Raw genomic sequence first — 20,198 nt, 5'->3', positions numbered from 1 at the left:
GGAAGCAAATTCATTGCAGGCCCTGGTGGATAGAAGTTCAGAGGCTACAGACACAGGAGGGTTGGTTAGCCTGTCGACAGTAGCAAACAGGGCACGTGTATTAGTGTTTTTGGTGATGTCAGAGAAGAAGGACCGCCTTGCATTTCTCAGCTCTAAATTATAAACGCTCTCTTTATAGATGTCATAATGAACCTGGAGATTTGTTTTCCGCCACCTGCGTTCAGCTTTTCGACACTCTCTTTTTTGAGTTCTCACCAGCGTGGCATTTCTCCATGGAGATCTTCTCTTACCAGAGACCACTTTCACCTTGGCTGGTGCAATGGCATCAATAACATTTGTAATTTTAGAACTGAAATTATCTACAAGCTCATTGACTGAGACCCGTGAGAGGGCGGGTGTTGAGGAGAAAGCCTCAATAAATTTTTCACTAGTGTTTTCAGTGATATGCCGTTTTGTGATCACCTCTGTTTTAACATTTGTGTGCACGCAGATAGCACTCTCAAAGAAAACACAGGAATGATCAGAGAGGGCAACATCAGTCACCACAACCTTGGAAATGTCCAGACCCTTGGAGATGACCAAGTCCAAAGTTTGCCCCTTATTGTGCGTGGGCCTCGTCACATGTTGGGTCAGTCCATAATTATGAAGAACACAACACAGTTCTTTAGTCCCTCTGTCTTGGGGGTTGTCAACATGGATGTTAAAATCACCAACAATAACCACACAGTCAAAGTCAATACAGATTATAGACAGCAGTTCACCAAAGTCATCAAAAAAGTATGCACAGTATTTAGGGGGCCTGTAAATATTTAGAAAAATAGCTCCAGAAGAGGAATTCAGCTGAAGAGCCACATATTCAAAAGAAGCAAAATTCCCATAAGACATCTTTTTGCATTGGAGGGAGTCATTAAACAAAATGGCAACTCCACCTCCTCTCTTACGCACTCTAGCTTCACTCATAAAACTGAAGCTGGGAGGGGTAGACTCGATAAGGACAGCTGCACTGTTATCTTGGTCCAACCAAGTTTCAGTTAAAAACATGAAATAAAGACGGAGTTATTATAAATCATTGATTAAAAATGTTTTTCCTGCCAAAGACCTAACGTTTAACAAAGCTAATTTTAGTGTGTTAAAAACATTATCAGGCCCACTTTTTTTCGACAGGCTGCGGCTGACGAGGAATTAATACTGCGGCTGACGAGGAATTAATACTAAATTTGCAGGATATGTTGAGTGCTTCCTGTTTCTTAACACATTCACCATGCTTTTTCTGTTCTTTTTTTCCTTGTAGCCTGGACCCAGCATATATCAGACAGAGCTTACTGGGCTTTTTCGCCATTGCGGAGTGGGAAGGCGGGTTGTGCACTGCAGTTTCTGCACTATCATGAATAACATGAACTAGGGCATGCTTTTATTGACTGAAGACAAATATTTCATGATTGACAGATGATTGTCCTTCCATTGTATTATACCATTTTTGAAAGAGAAAGTTTACTAAATTGGTGTTTCGTAGTTAGAGGTTGTAACAGTCTGATAGTGGATTTGGTTGTCACGAAGAAAACGCATTCCTGTAATGTCAGTGGTAATGTAAGCTGTTTTAAATATTTACTTTGATCCAATGATAACGTCTTTTCCTTACAACATATACTTAAAAGAGAGTTTTGGATTTGATGCTGCAGCTCCCGAGGCATCTCCTCCCGTAGGTCAAGGTCCCACAAGAAAAGTGCTTTTAAAGCACTGGGAAAGTGAGAGACCCCACACCAGTGAGGAGGAGCAGTGGGAGGAGGATTTAACTGGAGTGTGTTAATTTGTATTTGGGCTTGTGATGTCTTGAGGGGAGGGCTGGATTAGAAAACTGTGGTCCGCAGAGAGACACGAGGAGTCGTATTTCAGCTTTGCGAGGGCCCCTAGAGTCTCATGCACTGAAGCTGCCTTTGTTTGACTGAGAGAGAGAGAGCGAGCGAGCAAGGGAGGAGGAGGAGGAGGAGGAGGAGGAGAAGAAGAGTGAGAGGCTTTTAGTCTGGAGTGAGTGAGAGAGAGAGGCAGAGTGGGCTCCATCTCGCTCTCTTACCAAGGCTGTCACACATGAACAGGACAACTTCAGTTTGGATCTAAGTTTACCTTCACTGAAGATGACTTCACGGTAAATGAAAGTCACTGTTTTTTTCAATGAAGAAGTGGTTCTAAGTCAACATGTAGTCACTTTCCCAACTCTTCACTTCTGTTTTATACAGCATCCCCCCCTGGTTCTTTGGATTATTTCTACTAGTCCTCCGGTTCTGCTGCCATCGCTCCTCTGCCTATCAGCTGCTGGACGGTATGTGCACACTCTCTGCTGATTGCTTCTTACTTGTTTTTTTTGTTTTTTTCCCTTCTGCTGTCTGAACATTCTGCTGGCTCATGCGTTTTCATCTTCTGAATGTGAATGGTGAAACTGTTGCGCTCTGGTCCTGGAAACTAAAGCGTGTTATGCTGCTGCACAGGATATTACTTTTAAGATGCTCAAACAGCAAAATTTTAACAAGATGATATGCTGTTATTGGGTGATCATATGGATGTTGTGGTGATAGTTTATGATGTGATAAACTTAATGTTATAGTAATGTTGAAATAGTGATTTTGTAGCTTACAAAATATTTAGAAAGGCAAGCAAAGTTCTTAACTTAACATTTAAAGCATTTACCCACATTTTAATTTCCTAAGGTATATTATTGCAATACCACAGAAATCCCACTTAAAAAAATTCCTCTCACAGCAAATAATTTTGGCTCTTGGCTCTAAGCCCATGTAGATGATGATTAAAGTGCCTACAGAGCGAAGACCATGGGAAAGTCTCCAGGGTTTTGTCTACTTTTTGAGGACACATGCATTAGACCTCGATTTGATAAGATCAGTACATCCCAGGGGATGATTGATGTTTGTTTGGACCGGATCCAAAGTCACTTTACAAAACAGTTTTTACTGGAAGCAAGGGGGCAACAGTGTGGAGAGGGAAACATCATTCCTTAAACTCTTTGGGAATTTTGGGGAACCACTGTATGTAGGTAAACTTAATGACATCAGAGCCCATAAAGGAGATACCTGCTGGCGTCTCTGTGCTGAATGATTGTTTCAATTATATCTTGACTGATGTTTCTCAGAGCCCCTGTGCAGTGTGTTGCCTTCTTTGCAGACTGTTTTCACAGCTTAATCTAGATTTTCCCCATGATGAATGGATGAATCAGGACACTTCAATGTGGTCCCAATTAGAGCTGAAAGAAATGCAGATTTTCTTTCCCACTGCTATTGGAAACAGGCAAAACCTCACAACGTGCACATTTACAGACAGGCTCTGCAATCAGTAGCACTGCCTATTAAAGTCTGTAAAGATGATGTAATGCTGATTGTGTGTGTTGGAAGGTGCTCGTCAGAGATGAAGGTCATTGCCAGTTATGTCTGAAAGCTTCATTTTATTAGTTTTAATCTTGGCCTTGAGACAGGCTAATATGCCATCACTGCTGTTATCAGTGTGCAGGAATCCAGACTGACATTTGCAACTCTGTGTGTGTGTGTGGATATCATGACCTATGATCCCCACAAGGACCTCCCATGTCACAAAAGCAGCATTGTGTGGGCCCACTCAAGTAATTATGGGGTCTCTTTAGCTAATGTGGGCCCATGCAGCTTAATTGTCAGACATCTTGAATTAAGCTCTACTTTGGCTGCTTGTGGTTAAAGTGTAAACGCTTTGCAAACCCTGTCCCTGATTATGAGATGATGTGAAATCTGAACTTGTAGGAAAGAAGTTTGAATTAAAAAGATGGAGTTTTGCAACACAGCATAACTTGACAATGGGTGTGTGTGAGGAGGTGGGTGGAGTTTGGTTGATGTCTGACTAAAGAAAAGTGTGATTTCATGGTCCAGTTTTCTCTACTGTAGATCCTGCCGAGGCTGGCTAAGCCAGAGGCTCCATTCTCAGGCTGTTTGTGCTTTTGCCATATTCATAATCCCATGCCATGATTCACTTTTCCAAGAGGAGGAAAAAAAGAAGTCTGCGCACACGCATGCTGGCTCACTTGCCATAGACGGAGAGCACCAGGGACAAATATTTCCAGGCTGCATGCTGTAAATATTCTTGAAAACAGAGCTGTCGCCGTGGCAACATTCACATTTCTGTGCGATTGTTTTCAATTCGATTTTTGAAGCTGATATAATGCGTTTCCTTGGTGTGATATAGGACATGCTGCTTCTTCCAGCTGTGTTTGTCACTAGTGTTTACTAATGTTTGTAAGAGGATGCAGCAGACCTGAGATCAAGCAGAACAAATAACTTCTATGAATGGAAGATCAGAGTTATGTCTCACATTTTGAATTTGAGTTTGACAGAAAGAAAAGTCTAATTTAGCAGTGTTTGGTAATAGCTATGTATGCTTGGTTGTATATATGAACAGATGAATGTATCCATGAATGAATGTGGAAACGGAGGACAATCAAACAAAGGAATGATGTAGAAAGTTTAAAGCAAGACAGAAAAACATGTAGAAGAATGAAGGGGGGGGGACAAAAGCATCAGTACACTTCAGCATAGGCTTTGTTTTGCTATAGGCATGGTTGTCATTCTACAGAGGAATCATAAAAGCATATTCTTTGGCTGCTTTGAATCTTTACTAACAAGTAACATATAAACAACACAGTATACAATAAAACATGTTTGCCCTCGTGTGCTCCGTGCGCATGCATATACACACGTACACTTGAGCACGCCTGCATATGTCTATATACACCCACAAAAAGAACACACATGCAACTCACTCATGTTGCTCTCCATCTGCCGTACACATGGTGGTGATAATGTTTTTAATTATCTTGATGGAAAAACGTGAATGCCCAGGACACAGTTGGCTGTTGGGGATAATTAATACAATGATGTGAGTGTTAGAGAATGTGTTTATGACATTGTGGTGGTGGTGATGAGGACAAGAGTGACATAGAATGGCCAAGATGATCATGATGCCGTGAAATCCTTTAGATATCAGGGAAGTGTATTAAGGGTGTTGGTAAACAAGTGACAATCGTAAATGGGGCTAATTATGCCTTTAAAAGTTTATACGTGGAACACATTTGTTAAAGAGTCAGAACTTTTCACTCTTGAGTCATGGGTTTATGGGTAGAAGTTCATATGAAGAGTTTAATTCAAAACAAAACGGAGCATTTTGAAGCAAGTGATAATATTTTATCTGACGTCAAAGTTAAACAAAGTCTGGTCTGAAAAGTTTTTTCTTTTTTTTTTCTCTCCTCCCCCTCATCAAGTTTTTACTTCTTACCTGCTGTCGCAGGGCTTGACTTGACAAATAAGCCAACCTCATGAACCTTTAATCACCACTGGTCCTGAACCAAACCAAAAATTAAGTGCAGGTTTATGTGCCCTTTTTTTAATGTAGGGAGGAAACGTCATGGCAGCATATGCTGTACTGGAATCTAAACATATTACTCATACAAAACCAGCTTTAAAACCTTTTTTTTTTTTCTTAACCCATTGTTATTATATGAAAAGAAACAAGGTCCTTTTACAATGAGGAGGAAGACTTGCATGTAGTTAGCCCGCTGACAAAGCATCTCTTTTGATTTATGAATATGAGGGTGTTATACTAGATGGTGGAATTAATCACAAAACCCTGTGACTCTTTTCTAGATCAAGAATAATTGACTGTGGTGGTTGGACATTTTCAACAAGTGATAGCTCAAGTTATTTGGAAATCATTTAAGTTGAAACTGAGTTGATGCATTGGTTAGTGCCACTGATATGCAAGTTTCTTGATAAAGTTTATATTGATTGAAATCCTTTACAGCCATTTCAAACATCATATTATACATACCGATTACTTTGTTGGTGTTTTGCTGCATTTATGATTTGAATTCAGAGGTGCTGCCTTGGCTGCTGCAGTGACTTTACAAACAGCTTCTTCCCTTAATAGTTTCCAGAATCAGAAATGTAAAGTAAGTGTGCTAGAAAAGGAGGGATTCTCTCCTATGTCCATGCAAAGCTGAGGAGAAAACTATAAAGTGTAGTTGTCATTTAGATATAGCTACGTAACAGAGAAAGAGACAATAAAACACCACAGGGAAGTAGAGGATGGACAGAAGCTGTACCTGAATCCTGGTTTTCGAACTTATTTTTCACACAAATGCTGTTTTATTTAATATATTAATCCAAAATCATTGAAAAAAACGTTAAACATGGGCAAAAAAGGGCAGCAGTAACTTCCACATGCAGTTGGTGTTGATTCTGAAGTGAGATACTGGTTTGGCTTCGATTTGATGTAGGTCATCTGGACAGCAGCCCTGCCGACATGTCAGGTTTTGATTAAATGTATAATTTCAAATTGAGCACAGTAAGATCTGTCCTGTCCAACAATGATTTCATGAATACTGAAGACTTTCCTTATAAATAAACGTCTAGTTTGTTTCCATCCACCACATGATGTAACACACAAGTGAGTCAACACATGGTCATGAAGGTTACAGTTTGTGTTTGAAACACATGATGCTATGCAGGTCTTCCCTGAGAAAGAATCACAACAATGAGCACTAAAGCTGTCACCAATTAAATCAACCCATGGAGATCATGATGACTCACTCAGTGTAGATGAGGTTAAAAATGGACAGATGTTTCTTTTTTGGTCATGCATGTATGTTTATACTGTATATGTCAACTGTACAAATCATATAATGAAAATAGCTTTCTCTGTCATTATTAAGTAAGGATATGTAAATGTTTACATTTGAGACATTTAGCAAGTGCTCTCATGAAGAGTAATTAACTGTTTGATACAAAGCCATAAATCTTCTCTCCACTTTTTTTATTTTTTCTTTTATTATGCTGATGCTGTTATCTCGTATAGTGAGTGAGAAGTGTTTGGGCAGCCTCTCTAGAGCTTCGCTTAAAACCTTTGGTCTATTTTATCTGGCTTTTTACTAGAGACAAAGCCCTGTCATCTCTTGCCATCACACAGTAAAAACTAACAGCTAAACAGAAAATGTCCCAGGCATATGCAGTTGTCTTGCTTATAAAGTCCTGAAAACTTGAAACATTTGAAGTCATTATTCTCTGAAATTTAAGCAGATTATTTGTTTTTTCCTCTCCACTATCATTTGTTCTTTGGAGAATGACATGAGCCCTTCGTGTCACTATTGACACTTTGTGTCAGCAAGCTCAAACAGATTCAAGATGTACCTCTGGTTTTGTGTGTGTGTGTTGCACATGTTTCTGCATCTCCCACCAACTGCCAACTTTGGTCCAATGTGACAGCTGTTATCGTCTTTATCTGGCTGCTAATGAATTTCTTTCCCTCATAATTGATGCAGTTTGTTTTTTGTGACTTCCTCACAGTGTTTGAGTTTTGTAGTCATTGATTTTGTTATGACCTTGATTTTTCTTCTTACTCTTTTGGATGAAGTGATGTGATGAACTCATGGAAAACTTTCAAAAGGAAACAGGAGACGATGTAAAAACAATATAAGGACAGCTGTTAAAAGTTGTGACTATGGATTCTGCTGACTTAACACTTTAAGGAAAGCTGCTCCACAGTCGTTGGGCCTCGATGGCTTCATCTGCAAATAATCTAAAACGAACCCTAAACCAGATACTTCTGCGTTGTCCTGCAGGGTAAACAGGAATAGCAAAATTTGTTCTGGACAAAACATCCCACTATTTTAAGTAGCTGACAGAGTGTGAGCAAACACAGGATGTAAGTATAGGCGGGATTCTGTGTGAGGGTAAAGGTGATGCCAAATGTCAAAACTGACCTCCCTCCTTGACAAATGGTTTTGCAACGAGCTTGTAAACAGATAGCGAAAGAATCTGTGGTATTATATAAAGTAATAGTTTTTCTTCCTAAATCACAATGTTTGGTTTAAAAAAAAAAAAAAAACTGGAGGAATGGTTGGTGTTAATACATTTGAAGTCTTGAGATAACATATCTTTGCTAACACTCTTAATAATTTGTACTTAATCTGAACATAAGTTGTCACTCATTGAAATCAAAGCTTTGACTATTAAACAGCTTTTATGCGACATGGCCCGAACGCTTAGTTTTTTAATGTTTGACGATGGAGATCAAATGGAACGACATGTCGATTTCTTGTCCTGCTCCTGTTTTTGTTTATGTAGTAGTTTTCATTCCAAAATGTGAAACATCTACATATCGGTGCCTCCTGAGCATAGCTCTTTTAATTTTTCCCCGGTCTGTATGACATGGATCAAGCTCCCTCATTACTCACCTCAGAAGCAGACGCTGTGATTGGTTTCCCAACTGTTTGTTTACATTGTAAAGCTTAGAGGAGCAGGCCTGTGACTAGAGGAGAGTAAATTAGAAGTCGCAGACCAGCTGGAACAGGGGCTCGGTAAAATGAAAGGGAAACAATTTCTGTCCTGTCAACACTCGCTGTTGAAGTTCCCTTGAGCAAGGCTCCAAACTGCTGCTTGCTCATATGGAGCTGTTCAATGACCAATAGTGAACTGTAGATGTTGAAGGTTTGAGTGAGTGCAACTGTAAATGTGAGGCCCGATGAAAGGAAGACTTCCCTCAGTAGCAGAGCGTTGGAACATTGCAGCACATAAACATGGTTGGGACTGACCCACAGTACATCCTGTGTACTGAGAGGACATTTTACGGAATATGTGACACATGATAAAAATTGTGAGTCTTCCTGTAGGAAAAGCTGCACTCATGCAGTAGGTTGCCGTCAGAAGGGATTAGAGGTGCATCAAAAGTGCAATTTATGATAATGTAAAGTGGTCTAAATTAGCGTGTTTATTTTTCTGGGAGTGGCAAAGTTCCTGGCTTTTACACCACAGAAGCCCGATGGGTGAAAAACTGGAATTTCTAACAGTCTGGAAAGTGTCTGTCAGGGCGGAAAGATAGAGTTGAAACAAGCAGGTGTCTGTTCAGCTGTGTGGAGACCACAGAGAGAGAGGACACATCCTGTCATACAGCAAGGGAGCATCTGAGTGGCTAACAAGGTCACAGAGTGCAGAGCAGCTGTGTGTGGCTCTAAAATATACATGAATGTAAGAAATGAGGATGTCACTATCCTGTTTCAATTAGAATTCTGTATTGATCACTTTTAAAAAGTAAATGCGCAAACAATATATGTGTATTTCTACTTCTGGGTCTATGTTTACGCTGCAGGAGGAGGCGGCTCCTCTAATGATTGCTTCACTGGTGGGAACAGATTTATTAAGGCTTCCTTTTTTACTCCGGAATATCACCTTTACCCAACTTTGCTCACTGATCTCTGCTTGTTTGATCAGGATGTTGCTTTTGAAGATAAGGATGTTTTGCTCCCTTTTTTTGAAGTTTACTGCTACTTGACTAAAGGTAACACTTTATTTGATCTTTTATTATAAGTTCAGTCATCCACAAATGGCCTAACACAACCAGCAGCATGTTGCTTCAATTCAAATTCTATATATCCCCCCATGCTTTCTTTTTACACTACATTACCAAAATTATGTGGACATCTAAAGATTACACCCATATGTAATTGCTGAACATCTCATTCCACAACCTTAAGTTATAATGAGCTCCTATAACTGCCTCCGATCTTCTGGCTAAGGCTATCCTCAAGATTTTGGAGCCTGGCTGAAAGGAATTTGCTCCCATTTAGCCAGAAGAGAATTAATGAGGTCAGCCACTAATGGTGGGCGATAAGGTCTGCAGTTTGCGTTCCAGTTCATCCCAAAGATGTTTGATGGGGTTGAGGCCAGAGCTCTGCGAGGGCCAGTAAAGTCCTTCCACAATTGTCCAAAATACCTCTATGATGAAGGATCAAGATTAAGATGTGCACAGGGGTGTAAGAGGTAGGCTTGTTTGTCTTGGTGATTATCTTTGATGTTTCTTAGTAAATATAAAATCACTCTTAATAAAACTGGGTCATTACTTGACACTCCTCCACAAGGTTACAACAGGTCACAGCTCAGCCGTGTCGCTGGTATGTAGTCCCAACCTTGAACCTTTTATGGCTCTGGTTTTGTCTCCTGTCTAGCTGATGGATGACTTCTGGTCATCAGCAAACCAAAATGCAGACTTCAAAGAGTCCCAGAAACTGAACTTTGTATCTTTTTAAGATGTGTTTTTTTTTTCTTGTTTCCTAGTCTGAAGACCACCTGCTTGATCCCTATTGAAATTATGATATATTATGATGTAAAGTTTTCTGTTGAACGTCATTATAATTGTTCAGGGATGGGCGTTTAATTTATTTCTTAGGCAGCTTGAAGTGCTATAAAGGGAGATTAATGTGAAGATAACTTAAAGCAAAAGAGTGACAAACATTCCCTGAAGCGCATCTGTAGCGCGGATCCTGATTGTTCCCCAGTGGGAGGTGGGATTAGTGGTGGTGTGGTGGCGTGGCGGTGTGCGTGTGCGCACGCTCAGCTGGTCTACAGCTGCGTTGTTTTTGAGCACACTGTCGACTCACTTCCTGAAAATCCCACCACAAATCTAATTAATGGTTTGGTCTTACCTTATTGTTTCACCACTGGCAAGTAAACAAAAACAAACGGCTGTCTCTTTTCTCCTTCTGACCTTCTCTCTCTTCTTTCTGTATTAGTTAGAAGAACGCATTAAAAAAAGAAATCTTTTTCTATCTACCTAAAGTGTTTTTTTTTCTTTTTTTTGTCTTATTTATTTGACCATTCACTTTCTTTGCATGTAACCTCACGTAGTTCTGAAAAAGCTGTGAGGTGTCTATTCTGCTGTGAAATAATAACTGGAAATCAGTGAGTCAGTTTCTCACCTTGGTTTGTGGTTAAGTCTTTTCTGCTGCCTCTCATTAGCACCACCAGTATTTGTTTTTGCATGCAGTAGACTCTTTCACTTCCACCACTCCGCAAACACATGTGGCTTTCCATCAGAAAGGGGGAAAACATCCTCAGTTGTGGTAAAGGTGCTGCTTCTCTTATTATACCAGACTATATTACTGTAGATTACCCTACTGTCTTTCGCTCCATTATGCCCTTCTCGTACTGTCTAAGACCATAGATTACCAAATATAGACAAGATGAACATGGAGACAAAATGTGTACAATGCGTCTTTCTATCATTTACGTTAAACAAAGGTTCTTCATTGACTGGAGTAGAGTTGTGGAATTTGCACCATTTGCATTAGTTAGCTTATCACATCAAAAATGGGATTAACTACTAGAAATTGCGTACAAATTCTGATTCCTCACTGGTTGAAGCTATGTTTTGAAGTGGTGGGCTTGTCATAGATATAGATGGATTTGTTTTTTTATATGGCAATTTTTGATATGTGTTGAATTATGGAATGTTCTGGTTTCCGCCATCATGAGGGGATGACGTGTCCCCAAGTTGTTGAAGTCTCTAATTAGACTTGTCGGTGGTCTGCAATTAAAAAACAATTTTTGAAATGGTCAAAACAGGTCACAAGAGTTTCCCCAAAGGATCCTAAATATCCATCCAAACAGCTTCAATGTCTATGAGAGAAATTGTTTTTCATTTCTCTGTTCTTCTTCATCCAAGCCAGAGTTGGATCTCCCTTAAGGGTGTTGTACAGTACTACTACCCAGAGATTTTGATTATTCCCTCTTTGTGTGTGGTCTAACAAACAAAATCTGATTATGAAAGTAAAGCGATAACAAAAGGATAAAGAGATGATGTTACAGTCTGCAGTAAGAAGGCTCATTTGTTGTATCTATTGTGTTAGAAGTAGAAATATGTTTGTCCAGTTCTGTTGAGCCTTTTCTTAATAAAGTTTCATATTTGGTAGCTGCCCAATTTAAAATGAGATCCAGGTTTGTGTACTAACGTTGACAAGTAGAACAGTGTAGCAGTAATAAGTGGTGTTGATTACTTTAAAATGGGTTTCTTTAACCTCAAAAGTTTTGATGATTATTCACAAACACTTTTGTTGCAAATGTTAATACAGGCATTAAAATGGAAGAGCGATCATCAGACTGGCGTTTTCTCAAACACTTGTTTAGGTGAGCAGAGCAAGTCCTACTTGCCAGATGACAAAGCATGAAAAAATAACTTGTAACTTGTAATCTTAAGTTAGAAAACAAATGTCCTTGAGTTTCATAGAAAAGTTTTAGTTCTAGTGGCTGAAACTTTCAAGTTATCTCAGTGAGAGGAGAGAGTTTTCCTCCTTTTAGGCTGTGGTTGAAAAATGCTGTCACCAGTCTGTCCCTCAGGCATCACCAGACATCCCAGTCTGGTGCTCAGGCCCCCAAATGAATCAGCAGCTTCTTTTGGCAAGAGTAGAAAAACAAGAATCCATTTTGCAAAAACCTGTTTTTGAAATGTGAGTTAGTTCAACACCTAGTCAGCCCCTGAGAACAGCCCTTATGGTTTTATTACACTTCACTACAAGTTGTCATTGTTTGTATAATTTAAAACTAAGATGACCACACTTAAATGAATGAATTATCCAATTTGGCATGTGTAGAGTGATGGGCGATAAGAAAAACTGATCTGTCCTCCAATCTCCTACAGACATTAGAGTAAAGGTCAGTCCTTATTTAGCCACTGTCCTCCCAAAAAGCGCTCTTTCCTTTTTTTTGTTTTTTTGGGATCAAATGGTATTTAATAGAACAAAGGACAATCCAGTTTTAAAAAAACATTCTGTGCCAAATAAGCAGCAAAATGGAGTTTCAATGGTTGAACTGTGTCCTCTAGATTGGAAAGGTCACAGCTCAGCCGTGTCGCTGGTATGTAGTCCCAACCTTGAACCTTTTATGGCTCTGGTTTTGTCTCCTGTCTAGCTGATGGATGACTTCTGGTCATCAGCAAACCAAAACGCAGACTTCAAAGAGTCCCAGAAACTGAACTTTGTATCTTTTTTTTTTTTAAGCGTTTTTTTCTTTTTTTTTTCTTATTTCCTTGTCTGAAGACCACCTGCTTGATCCCTATTGAAATTATGATATTTTATGATGTAAGGGTTTCTGGTGAACTTCATTATAATTGCTGAGGGATGGGCGTTGTTTTTTTCTTAGGCAGCTTGAAGTGCTATAAAGGGATCCTGATTGTTCCCCGGTGGGAGGCAGGATTTTTTAGTTTTTTTTAAATATTTGTTCCAAATAAGCAGCAAAATTGAGTTTCAATGGTCAAACTGTGTCCTCTAGATTTGAATGACATAATTAGCTGGGTTGTTTTTTTTTTGTTTTTTTTTACAGTTTATTTAGCATAGTAGTCCTGGTATTAAGTAATTTGCCTTTCCAAAAAAAGCTACTTCCCCTCGTGGCTCAGTGACGACGTGCCCATAAAAGCTGAGAAACCTGGCAATGTGGGGGAGCTGGAGGCAGTATGTTTAATGGAAAATCATGGTGGTTGTAAGTATGTATCTGGCAAGCAGAACTTAGAATTAACTGCAGTGAAACAGTGAATTGCTGGTAAACCTTGTTTGTGGTTTGTCTGGCAAACAGAGTTTGCTCTGGTAGGGAGATATAGTATTTGACTAGTGGATTCTATTATGTTGTATTTTTTAATCGATCACCGTTGTACAATTTCCTTTTTGACAATCTTGGTCTGGTAATATCCAATAGTTTTCTTCTCATACCATGTACAAATGCCTTGTCTTCATCAATGTATAATCATGCCAAAATCTTGAACTTGGACTGATGCTGAACTTTTTATAGTTGCATGTCTTGTAGTTTTAATCTAGATTGAGAGCAAAAGCCCAAGTCCCTACTTGCAAATCAACTGCTAAATCAGCTCTCTATAAAAAAGTTTTGTCTCTTTCCATGTGAGCAATGCCCTGCATACCCCCTCATCAGCAAACTTTAACAGCTGAGTCTAACCTGGCTACATGGCCAAGGGGAAGAGAACCAATTTAATGTGATGTTGTGGTTGCCTGAGGAAACTTCTGACTTCTGACTTCTGCAGGCAACCCTGGATTTGATAACTCTCCCATTGGCAGCAGATATGAAACATGAACTCTGGCCCAATTTCTTCTCAGCAAATAACACCAACAGGGAAAAGGCTTTTGCTTTTGATGCATTATTGAGCATAACCTGACTGCAAACACTCGTTGCAAGAGCTCAAATTTTGGCAGAACAGTAGGGGAATCACTGCAGAAGATTGTTAACAATTAAAACCACCTTTTGTCAGCCAGAGCCACTGAGAGGAAGTTGTTTTCTCTTGTTGGTTATGGGCAACCAGAGAGAAACCTCAGACGTTTGTCAGTTTTCTTTCAGGATTATGTGGTCAAGAGAAACGCATTAACAAAAAACAGAATTTGAGGTTTAAAAAGACAGGATACTGTAAAGTGAAGACATGGAGAGTTATAGATGTAACAACTTGTTTACTGCACATGTTGGGTGCAGGCAAAATATCTTCAAATATAACTAGCAGTACGCATCATTAATTCTGAAAGACTTTGTTGCTGGTCCTTAGCGTTATATTGGCCATCTGGAAATGTCACATGTATTTTAGCACTCGGTAACTGTTTCCTTTCATCCTCCTTTTTTTTACTCATCTCACTCCTGAAGACATGTTTTGATGATGATGGCAAGATTGTAAGCCTACCCCATCCTCAGTGTGTTAGACAAGATGAAGTCTACTGAGGAGCCTCCTGTGAAGTGTCCAACAGATGATGCAACATAGATGTAATGGTCTGGAGCAAGAAAAAGGGGGTTAGGCAGTATCATTATTATTGCAGCCTTGGCTTTTCTTGTAACCCTGAAGCTCTGAAGTGGAGGGTAACATGCTGTTTGTCAGGGTTATGACTGAGGTCTCCCCTAGTTTATGATGGGGAAGGATTCTGGTTTCAGAAACATGTTTCTTCTGTGTTCGTTGAGCAGCAGCAGACAACCATAACTAAAAAAAGCTGTCTAGAAAATATGAATTGGGTTTGTTATGCCCACAAAGAATCTTGTGGAGTTGAAGTGTAACAGCTTCAGTAGAGTGCAGATGACCTTCTCTGATGTTCTTGCCAGCTAGGAATCCAGTTTAGAGTGCCCAGCCTCTATTCACGAGTAACTGATGGCTAAATTTATATCATAAGTGTACATTTTGAGAATGTTTCTTGTTGATACTTCGGAGAGCATGCTCAGGATCAGAACCTGCTTTTCATGGAGTTTAGTTAATATCAGGGTGCACACCAGACACAGATAATAAAGAATACCAAAAATATACCAGAATAAGATCTGTATCATAACAGAGGCAGCATCTTGATCATTTCTTACCATTCAGGACATGTGGCCTTCATCCCAAACTATCCCAACAGGTGTTTTGGGTTTTTCAGCATTTGTTAGCAATTTGTATGCATTGGAAATGCAAGGCAGACGGGCTGGAATCAATTTACTTAGAAAAACCTTTTTATATTCCGTACATCCAGGACGCTGTTTCATGAAGGAGTTTGGAATCATATTGAATTAGAGCAGAAATGCACTTGATTGTGCTCGTTTAGGTCAACGGCTAACAATAAAACAAACGAAACGGAGTCGATTACTTCCTTTTAATATCTCAAATTAAATCTATAGCTGATGTCATTTTCCCTTCATGACGAATCATATCGGACATCTTGAAACTTGAACTTCATAAGCAAATCCTGATTATTTATTTTTTGAGATGCTTTGTGTGCAGAGGACGGGATTGTCATGCTGTCCGTTTATCTCCCGGATGAGGAAATGAACTCCAGGCCAGATGTTCAGGATCAAAGAGCCTGTCAGGGTGCCAGCAGGTACTTGTTGAGGATTTTTATGAACGCTAACAACTACATGCAATCTCTTCTGTTACAAGATGAGTGTTAGCAAGTAGAGAGGCCAGCCTCTAAATGTGGAAAACTTTACACCCATGCAAGAACTCTCCTGCAGGCGCATCTTTAGATCGGCTGAACCAAGTTGTAACATTTGCTTCTGGATTAGGTTACCTCAACACTGGCTCTATAAATCAAATAATAAATCTGCACTGGAGCATTATTTGAGAGGGAAGAAAGAGGTTGGTGTGTGTGTGTGTGTGTGACTGATGCACATTGTGCACATAAAACAGGTTTTATAGGTGATGAAACTATCATTACAAAGTTTCCACTCAGGAGCAGTGTAAAGTTTGGTTGAACCAATGTGGTCAGTTTATTTGATGAAAAACAATGATGACATTAGATTCAGATGAACACTATGAATACAGTTTGGCCTTTTTTGTAAATGCTTCTGCATCCATTTTTATGCCATAGTGTCTCAATTTGCTCTGAAATGATTAACTTTCTAACTACTCCATAAATGGAATGACTATTTATTGCATGAAGAAACTGAATTTACAAATGAATTAGAGCCCAACCGATGTGAGATTTTTAAGTCCGATACGATTTCAATATCTCTAATCTGTCATCTACTGTCAGCTACTAAAAGTAGTAATCATCTCATCTCTCATATCATAATTTGTTTGTTTTTTTTGTCATGCAGTAGTTTTACCTTACATATAATCTGTCACGATGACTTTCTACATCTAGTTTTCCACCTGCACTCTGTTAATTCTATCCAATGCTACAGAAACTATTTCTTAACACACTTCTGGCTCTATGATAGTGACACAGGAAACGCTACTCTTGAATTAATCTAATGCTACATTACTGTCTACAACGAGGACCTGCAACTGTGTGCTAGATACTTGTTCAGCTCACGTTTATTCACCTTCATTATTTAGCCGCCGCTTTGTGGCTAATTTAGCAACAGCTGGGCCTGTAGAGGGCAGTGAAAAACAGGAGGGTTGTCAAGTCTGCTCTCCGAAGAGGGAAAGTGATGAGGGCTATTTTTATTATTTTAAGTACATACCAACTCACTGGGAACACTGAGCGTGAGAGCTACCAGGAGTTACTCACCGTAGTTGATGTCTTCTTCTATGGTGCTGCAGTGTTTTGAACAGAGGAGCTGCAGTGCGCCCTCTGGAGGGCAAACTGTGCAACACTCATGACATGAGGAAAGGATACGTTTCTTTTTTAATAAGGGCCGTGCCGAGACCTCTGGAAGGGCAGGGGCTCAAAGTATGAAAGGGGCACATGGAAGAAGGATTTAAATAGGGCTGTTATCAAAATATACTGATACATCGACAAATGAGAAATGAAATGAAATCTTCTCTGAGCCCACCCACAGCCCTGTAGGATGTTCTGTTCTGAAGCTGTGGGCCTGTAAAGCATGGGAGTGCTTTTGGTCATTTATATTGACTGTTTTTATCAATATTTCAATGTTTTGGAAGCTTTATGTTATTTGGAACGTGGTTGTATGGAGAGAAATAATGTTTTGAAGATAACTACCAATAAAAGTGAACATATAAACAGTAAATATGGCCAAAACATGGACATTCGCCTTGTATATTTTTGAAAGAATGTGTAATAACTGTTGTATATCAGTTTCTTTTCATCAAATTTACAGTTGTATTCTAGGTGTATTAGAAGAGATTCAGGTGCATTATAATCTACCTTAGGATGGTTTTGATGGTTTATTGCATCAAAATAAAGCTTTTTTTGCCAGGCGAGGATGAAAATATTATATTTTTTCTGTTTCATATCCATGTAGTCTGTAATAGTAAAATAAATGTTAATCTAGTTTTAGCCTCTGACCTTTCAAAGGAGACCAGAATTATGCATCTAGGCCTAATGGCTGAGGAGATATTACTGATTTATTTTGGATATGTTGTGTTAGGCGTTTTTCCTAGAAATAGGTGCCAAGGAGGTGGTTTTAAACAATGACATCTCAGGAAACCTGAACTGGGCACTTGTCCCTAACCCTTTTTTATTTGATATTTTACTGACAATAAATCAACTCAAAAAATTGAGGCCAGTGATCTGCTTTTATATTAAAGCACATGAGGTATGCAGGCTACAACCATTGACCAAAGCACAAATAAACCCTAAGTGCTGAAGACTAAGGCTTTCAAGATAATACATTTGCATGTAGAAGGTGAAACTAGGTGAATCAAGTGCTCACTTAATTGTGATGGTGCATATTAAAATCCACTATATGGCCTGCCTAGAGTATTGCTCTTCCTTATCATCTGTCTTTGCTGTAGAACATCAAATAAACGAGACAGCACTCACAAGGCAAGCCTCCCTGGCTTCTTTCCATGTCTTCCACTAACTTTAAAATTGCCAGGTGTTCGAGCCAGTAATAAGAAAATAATGGCTTTTACTCATGCGTTTCATCTTGCTGTAAAAATGTCAAACAGTTGAAGTGAAGACCTCACAGCTCTGATTTTTCAATTTGTTGGGCCAACACCCATGGTATTACTTCAAAATCTGTCATCAAGATAAACACAGTGCTCGAAGTTGACATTGTGGAGAAACACAAGTCAGATATGGTCTGTGTGAATATGGCAAAAAACAAAATCAATTTGGAAGCTACTACCCTCGACTATAAACAGTGCAGATGTTTCAGTAATGCAAGGCAGCAGATGAGGCGGAGACATCACAAGCTTTGGGGGTACTAAAGTGCCGGATTTTCACAATGCACATGTTAGAAATGACACTGTTGGGATCTTTGTTGTTGTGAAGGCGGTATCTATTTTGTCATACCTTGCAGACTTGGGCATACCATATTTGACGTAATGGTATTTGCGAGAAATAGAATGATAGAAGGTGATAGAAGTCATTATAGCATGCTGGAGTGCTTCCATATTAAACGGCGCAGCGTTTACAGCCCTTAGCCGGGATAATCCCGCAACCATGTGTGCTTTCACATAGCGATCAGGCTTTCGGCAACCAGGGGCGTAGAAAAAACAATCAAGTGTAATAAAACACCGGCGTGCCAGCTTTGGCATTTCACACAGACACCGTTGCGGCTCTGTTACTACCAACATTCCTGGCTCAGAGGCGGCTCAAATCTGACCCCCCTTTCTGGCTCTATACCTTTCATACAGCGCAGCAAGACTGTATATTGGCGCAATACTGTGTGTGTGTGTGTGTGTGTGTGTGTGTGAGAGCAGGGCTCTAGTATTAGAAGCAGCATGTCAAACACCACAAACATGAGACAAAGCATGCTTTGGGGTGATTTTGAGGTGATACAACATTCATTATAACCACGTGACTTGAGACTTGACTTGGACTCAGTGCTCAGTGACTTGAGACTTGACTTGGACTCAGTGCTCAGTGACTTGAGACTTGACTTGGACTCAGTGCTCAGTGACTTGAGACTTGACTTGGACTCTAGCTCAGTGACTTGAGACTTGACTTGGACTCAGTGCTCAGTGACTTGTGAGCATCTCTGGTACTGTCTAAACCCTGCACATTTGGGCAGTTTGCATAATTTTCTGCAGGCAACTAGAAATAAGTACCACCCCATGTCCAACTCCCCGAAGGAATTCACACTCTCTATAAACAATGCATTAAATAAACTGGTGGTCGGTCTACCTCCAAATGAGTACTCCTAGGAAGGCTTGGCCTTTTGTTTTGGCCACACCACTCTAAGCACTTTGGAGACGAGAGGAATTTCAAGTTAGAATAACAAGCCAATGAGCTTGACCTGGTTTTGGCCTGACAAATGATGCTAACAGCTGCTGAGTGTTCTCATTTGCTGTAGGACACTGGGGTCAAGGATTAGGGTCATTTCCTCCACTGACTGAACCTGAACTGTATTTTGACCCAATACAACAACTATTTGACTAATGTGTGTTCAGATCATTGGGATACAAGAAGACTCTGTTGAGTCCGTTTTGCTCAGAGGTTGTGTGAAGCAGGATTTTGCGTGGAGTGGTACTCTGAACCACTTTGGCAGCAGGTTTGCTGATGAGGAGTAATTGCGATAGTGTTTAACTGTACTTCTCAGGAGATCACTTGGCAGCCAAGCAGCATAAAATGAACACTGCACTATCAGGAAAAAAATTATGGGAAGCAGGTATCCGTTCTTATTTTAAATATTCCAAGAAATATTTGCCCTTCGGTTCCTGAAATGCTTGGAGAGTTTTCTTTTTTTTTTCCTAGACAGACAGATCTAACTTTTCTACTGCTTATGAAAAGTATACACTTATCTGTCAGAAATACTAATGATGTAAAGTTTACTTGTGTCGCCCAATATGACATACAATGACTCAAAGGGCTTTAAAGGGTCATAGCATCAGCAGTTCCTGACAAGGCCTCAGAGAAAAGTAAGCCAGAAGATCAAAGGTTTGTGGGTGGGGTCGTCCACATGCTCCCCCCCCCCCTCCAGAGTTTTGCAGTTGCACCAACTGTTCAGGCATATGACGCATCTACATATTTGCAAGATACATGAAGA

At 39.8% G+C, this 20,198-nt stretch overlaps 1 protein-coding gene across 2 annotated transcripts in view; it reads left to right on the top strand.

The window, feature by feature from the left end:
• The first annotated feature begins 1,873 nt into the window (after window positions 1-1,873).
• The window catches only part of LOC123961966 (collagen alpha-1(XVIII) chain-like), a 59,662-nt gene continuing 41,337 nt past the window's right edge, over window positions 1,874-20,198 (top strand). The window contains exons 1-2 of one of the 2 annotated variants that reach the window (XM_046037852.1): window positions 1,874-2,143; window positions 2,235-2,317. In XM_046037852.1, coding sequence (XP_045893808.1) covers window positions 2,133-2,143; window positions 2,235-2,317 — 94 coding nt within the window. In that variant the 5' untranslated portion in view covers window positions 1,874-2,132. The remainder of the gene's footprint in view (window positions 2,144-2,234; window positions 2,318-20,198) is intronic. The other variant, XM_046037927.1, reaches the window with a different exon arrangement.

The sequence above is a fragment of the Micropterus dolomieu genome, linkage group LG01, assembly GCF_021292245.1.
Source record: "Micropterus dolomieu isolate WLL.071019.BEF.003 ecotype Adirondacks linkage group LG01, ASM2129224v1, whole genome shotgun sequence".
Lineage (NCBI taxonomy): Eukaryota > Metazoa > Chordata > Actinopteri > Centrarchiformes > Centrarchidae > Micropterus > Micropterus dolomieu.
The sequence above is the reverse complement of the archived record's forward strand: the minus strand, read 5'-3'. Positions and strand labels throughout refer to the sequence as shown.